Genomic DNA, 6,019 nt, shown 5'->3' with positions numbered 1-6,019 from the left:
GTCAGGCAAGTTTTGTTAAGAATAATAGCCATTGTGAAATATCTTGGTAAACGCAACTTGGCTTTTCGCGGAAACAGTGAGCAACTTTACAAGGATGATAATGGTAATTTCTTAGCATGTGTTGAGATGATTGCAGAATTTGATTTAGTAATGCAAGACCACCTTAGACGTATCCAGAACAAAGAAATTCATTACCATTATCTCAGTCATAAAATTCAGAACGAGTTGATATCTCTTTTGGCTGCTGACATCACATGTTCTATTATAAAGGTTGTTAAAGAGGCCAAGTATTTCTCTGTTATCCTAGATTGTACCCCTGATGTTAGTCATCAAGAACAAATGACTTTTTTAGTTCGTTGTGTTAATTTGTCGGATGGGAAAATAAAAATTGAGGAGTACTTTCTAGGGTTCTTGAAGGTGGATGACACTTCTGGCTTAGAGATTTTTAAAGTACTTCTTGAATCTATGGAGACTTTTGGCTTAAATATTAATGATATAAGGGGTCAAGGATATGACAATGGTTCTAACATGAAAGGAAAATACCGAGGGGTACAATCTAGGTTACTTGATGTGAATCCAAGAGCATTATACATGCCATGTGCTTGTCATAGTCTCAACCTCACTCTCTGTGATATGGCAAAAACATGTGAGAAAGCTGTTTCATTTTTTGGAATTGTTCAGCGCATATATATATATTATTTGCTGGTTCTACGAAAAGGTGGAATGTTTTTCTTAAACATGTTCCTAGTTTGACTATGAAATCATTGTCCAACACTCGCTAGGAGAGTCGAATCAAAAGTGTTACAGCAATAAGATATCAAGCCATTGAGTTAAGGTCAGCTTTGTCTGAGTTACGTGATGCTTCTGACACTGAACCTAAGGATAAAAGCGACGCAAAAAATTTATTTGATGCACTTGGTCGCTTTGAGTTTCTAGTTGGTATGATTATCTGGCATGATATTCTGTTTGCTGTAAATAAAGTTAGCAAGATGCTGCAATCGTCAACCATGTGTATTGACTCTGCTTTGAAGCAAATAAAAGGTATAACATAATATTTTGGGAAGTACAGAGATGATGGGTTCTCTTCAAGTGTGACCATCGCCAAAGGTATTGCGACTCAAATGGGAATTGATCCCGTGTTTCCAATGAAACGTCGTGGTAAGAGGAAGAGACAGTTTGGTGAAAGTGATTGTCAAGAAGAAATTCTAGAAGCTGAGAAGGCTTTTCGTGTTAAATATTTTTTTGTTTTGGTTGATATGGCGGTCACTTCTTTGAAGGATAGATTTAAAGAACTAATGGTGTTCAAAGATATCTTTGGATTTTTATTGAGCTCGGGCACTCTGAAGTCATTAAGTGATAATGAACTTGAAGAGTGTTGCACAAAATTTGCTGAAACATTCTCGATGGTTCATCTGATGTAGAGGTATATGATTTTATTTCTGAATTGAAGATTATGAGATTCACTTTGCCAAATGGCGTAATGTCTGCCATGGAGATTTTTGGGCATGTTAGAGAAGTTGATTGTTATCCGAATATCTCCATTGCTTATCGCATCTTATTTACTGTGCCTGTGACGGTCGCATCGGCCGAGAGAAGCTTTTCAAAGCTGAAATTGTTGAAGAATTATTTGAGGTCAACTATGACTCAAGAGAGGTTAAATGGTTTGGCTACATTATGCATCGAGAAGAAATTATTGGATGAGATTGACATCGACCCCATCATAAGCGACTTTGCATTGAGGAATGTTAGAAGAAATTTTTAAGGTATTATGTATTTTTTTATACGCATACAGATTTTGGATTTAAGTGTCACTGATTATATATATATATATATATATGTATGTATGTGTGTTTTTAGACAAATATATATATGCACACATATATTACAATGGCTCGTATATTAGGGGCCCCCAATTTTAAGTTCGCCCCGGGCCCCCGAAATCTCAGGACCGGCCCTGCCCATAGCCGGGCCTCTTCCATAATCGTCTGCCTCACTCTCGAAAGGGAAAGTGTTGCTCCGCTGAACACAACGTCATTCATGTGCTTCCAAATCGACCACATTAGCAATAGGCACTTTGCTCATGTTGCTCTCCTGTTCTGCCCAACCGAATCTTGCCTGATGCACCACTCACGTAACTCCTCGCCTACCGGTGGCTCCAAACTCGGTATGCCTGTGATTGCTCCCAGCCAATGCCAAATTTGCCTCGCAAACACACAACCCAGAAGGAGGTGTTGGATGGTTTCCTCCTCCTGGCTGCACAAAGGGCATGAGTGTTGATGGGGTAGTCCACGCCTGGCCAACCGATCAGAGGTCCAATATCTGTTCTTGAGGGCAAGCCATGAGAAGAAACGACAGCGAAGCGGAGCCCTGGAGTCCCACGTGAACTCAGCCTCTGGAGAAACTTCCATACCCAAAAACCTCGCTGCATAGGCCGAACGCGCCGAAAATCGACCGTTGCTCTCCCAACTCCAACGCATTGTGTCCTCTACATTCTTCAAGAGCTGCGTGTCCACCACTCTCGACCAGAGCCTCATGAATTGAAGTAAAGCTTCCGCCGACAGTTCTGTTCTAATGCTTGCTACCCAGCTGTTATTGTTGAGGGCCTCCGAGACCCTCATCGACATGAAAGATTTTACGGGATCTATTCTGTCTATACACATGTCATATTGTAAAAATATGTAAAAATATTTTGAGCTATACTGTAAATTGATTTTGCGGTACGAGATTATAGTTAAGGATCTGCTAGAGTTGCTCTGAAGTCTATGAACATGACTACTAGGTGGGTTCAGCTCTAACCGAAAAAACAGTCCATTCCGGCCCTATGCATGCCTGGACAACGAACATGGTTTCCAAACCCATGATGCAAAGCGTCTCCCTGCACGTAATTGCTCTGTCATAAAGTCCAGAAACCCCAAAACCAGGGGAGAACTCGCACACTTTCGTAGTTGAGGGCTTGAGGCGGCAATCCGGCTGCGACCATCTCATGGCATGCATGCAAAGCTGCCATGCCGCAGCAGCAAATCTCTACTCGCTCGCTGCCGCATGCCCTTTTGCCGTGACAACTGGGCCATAAATCGTGGCACGCTGGAGCCGCGCGCATCAATACCGGCCGGTGGCCCGCGCACATGGACGCATGGCCGGCCAGGCTCACCATGGTCCAGGAGAAACTTCTCTCCCCGGCTATTCCCGGAACCGTGCATGGCATTCATGGCCGTGTCCCCGCAAAGATTGAATTGGGAGATCAACTTCTGGGGCTAGGTGGTAGATTCATCAGCTTCGCCGTACTCGACATTTTCTTTCACGTTATAAATCCGAAAGGACGCATGAAGAATCTATCTATGCGACGCATTTCGATCCGATCTCCCACCAGAATCCTCCTCGTAAAATCCTCACTTAGGCTTTCGTGCATGTCTTCAGTAGTACTGCAGTAAATACTGGTCTACGTTGTTGTTCGTGAAATTACGTATTGCTACCTGACACCTGTACTCCAAATATGACAAACTTTCACCTCGGCAAGACCCTCCTACAGCCAAGAGTTCATGCTGCTGCTGCTGCTTCAGTATGCGGTTTTGTACCACTAAATGCTTGGCACCTACTCTTTGCGGTGAGGTCAAATCATCCATGTGTTGGCTGGCCTACGGTTCTACTTCTCCACCGGACGAGAGCTTATAAAACCCCATTAACGCAGCGCAGAGGACCTTGATCCTAGCTCTCTCCTCAGGCCTTTTCTTTCTCTCTCTCTCTCGCGAGCTCCTCGCTCTCTAGATTCTTTTCTAGGATGGGTACTGCCAGCGGTGCCGTGGCCCTGCTGCTGGTGGTGCTAGGAGCCAGCGTCTCCAGCTCCAGTGGGCAGCTGCAGGTGGGGTTCTACTCCAAGTCGTGCCCCAGCGCCGAGTCCACCGTCGCGTCCGTCGTCCGGGGAACCGCCGCCGCCGACTCCACCATCCTCCCCGCCCTCCTCCGGCTCCAGTTCCACGACTGCTTCGTCAGGGTACGCGCGCGCGCTCTCCCTCGGCAGTTCGTCGGGGTAAAGTAATTTGTACCGTGTTGACGTAATGACGTGGGAATTCTCTGTGACGCCTTCTCTCAGGGGTGCGACGCGTCGGTGCTGATCAAGGGCGGGAACAACAACGCGGAGGTGGACAACAACAAGCACCAGGGGCTCCGCGGGATGGACGTCATCGAAAACGCCAAGGCGCAGCTCGAGTCCGAGTGCCCCGGCGTCGTCTCGTGCGCCGACATCGTCGTCCTCGCCGCGCGCGACGCCGTCGCATTCGTGAGTAACATCCTCGCGCGCGCTGCGCATATCGGCATATGCATTTGCATGCGTGGAAAGCGGGAACTGATCGTTTTCGTTGGTGCAGACCGGCGGGCCGTCGTTCGACGTGCCGACGGGGCGCCGCGACGGGAAGGTGTCCAACGTGCGGGACGGCGACGTGCTGCCGGACGTGCGCGACTCCGCCCAGGTGCTCCGCTCCAAGTTCCGCGCCAGCGGCCTCGACGACAAGGACCTCGTCCTCCTCAGCTGTAAGCAAGCAAACCAACCCACCTCTTTCCTTGCGTTCCCTCGATCGATCATGGAGGACCCATGTCCCTACCTAACCCGTCGACGGCCGCATGCACGCAGCGGCGCACACGGTGGGCACAACGGCGTGCTTCTTCATCCAGGACCGGCTCTACAAGTTCCCGCTCCCGGGCGGCGGGCTCGGGTCAGATCCGTCGATCCCGGACGGCTTCCTGTCGGAGCTCAAGTCCCGGTGCGCGCCGGGGGACTCCAACTCGCGCGTCTCCCTGGACCGCGGCAGCGAGCGCGTGTTCGACACCTCCATCCTCCGCAACATCCGCAACGGCTTCGCGGTGATCGCCTCCGACGCCGCGCTCTACAACGACACCAGCACCGTCGACGTGGTGGACTCCTACTCGGGCCTCCTCAGCACCATCTTCGGGCCCTACTTCCGGCAGGACTTCGCGGACTCCATGGTGAAGATGGGCAGCATCGGCGTGCTCACCGGCGCCAGCGGGGAGGTCAGGAAGGTCTGCTCCAAGTTCAACTGAGAGAGACCCATCCATGGATCCAGATTCCATTCATTGCGCTGCCGGCCGGAGTACTGGTACTGGTTGGCTAGCTGGAGATGAAAAGCACTAGCTAGCCCATGCGGACATGCATCTCGTGGGTGCATGGCCCGGTCTCGTGGCGCTTTCATGGCTTTTCTTCTTCTTCAATTTATTGTGTACATGTTATTGAAAAGAGAGAGGGGAAATTTAGTGGATTCATGTGATTCTGGCGCCAAGGTCTAGTACGTACGGCCAAGGATCTGTGCAGTTTTCTCTTTTGCAGCGGCTGGAAGCGAGATTAAATTCATATAGCTAGGGTATATATAAGATGTGCTTCTGTATGCTTGTATGTACACTACACACACCATATGTGCAATTAAGTGGAGGTGTAATTTATGGTCTTGTCTTGGGTGTTGGGGTAATTATCTGTGCCAACAGCAATTGGAAAGAAGTGTCAAATGTTGCAAAAACAAAATCTTCTTCTGGCATATAGGAGTACTACGTACAATCTTTGTACCACAGTCAAGTGTCGAGGCCGTAGCAGAGATTGTCGTCGTTGCACCATGATATATTGATAGCTCTAGACGACGCGCGAGATAAAAAAAAAATCAGCCACTCAGGGACCTGGGGATTGTCGAGGACCAAATCTCGTTGAAAGAGCTCCCAAGGAAATCTTTACTTTCAGGAGGTGCATGGAACTGTAAGGAAGACCTCAGTTAATGCGTTTCTCCTGGGTTTACCAAATTGGCCTAGCTCCTGCTAAGTCACCGCGAAGAAAGAAAACTCCTGTGCATATTCATGTGGTAGAATCCAAGCTGCGGGTGCTAAATGTGTCAGATGGAGGATGCAAATGGGTGGCTGAAACACATCATTGAGTAAAAGTGTACTGCCCTGTTGAATGTTGATGGAACGGCCTTTGCTTCTATGCTCTGTTCGGGTAGTTGGCGGAGTAGGAAGTAGGCAG

General features: G+C 48.5%; 1 protein-coding gene across 1 annotated transcript; it reads left to right on the top strand.

Moving 5' to 3' along the window:
- Positions 1 to 3,694: 3,694 nt before the first annotated feature.
- LOC125553627 (peroxidase 43-like) lies at positions 3,695 to 5,457 on the top strand. The gene is made up of 4 exons (XM_048717387.1): positions 3,695 to 3,991; positions 4,091 to 4,276; positions 4,365 to 4,527; positions 4,628 to 5,457. The coding sequence occupies exons 1-4, from the start codon at positions 3,779 to 3,781 to the stop codon at positions 5,053 to 5,055; spliced, it is 990 nt and encodes a 329-aa protein (XP_048573344.1). The 5' UTR covers positions 3,695 to 3,778; the 3' UTR covers positions 5,056 to 5,457.
- Positions 5,458 to 6,019: the final 562 nt, after the last annotated feature.

This window comes from Triticum urartu, chromosome 4 (assembly GCF_003073215.2).
Source record: "Triticum urartu cultivar G1812 chromosome 4, Tu2.1, whole genome shotgun sequence".
In the NCBI taxonomy this organism is placed as follows: Eukaryota; Viridiplantae; Streptophyta; class Magnoliopsida; order Poales; family Poaceae; genus Triticum; species Triticum urartu.
The sequence above is the reverse complement of the archived record's forward strand: the minus strand, read 5'-3'. Positions and strand labels throughout refer to the sequence as shown.

Coding starts and splice junctions, on each gene's coding strand:
- LOC125553627 (XM_048717387.1), top strand. CDS start 3,779: ATGGGTACTGCCAGCGGTGCCGTGGCCCTGCTGCTGGTGGTGCTAGGA. Junction 3,992..4,090: donor TCCACGACTGCTTCGTCAGG/GTACGCGCGCGC, acceptor GCCTTCTCTCAG/GGGTGCGACGCGTCGGTGCT. Junction 4,277..4,364: donor CGCGCGACGCCGTCGCATTC/GTGAGTAACATC, acceptor TCGTTGGTGCAG/ACCGGCGGGCCGTCGTTCGA.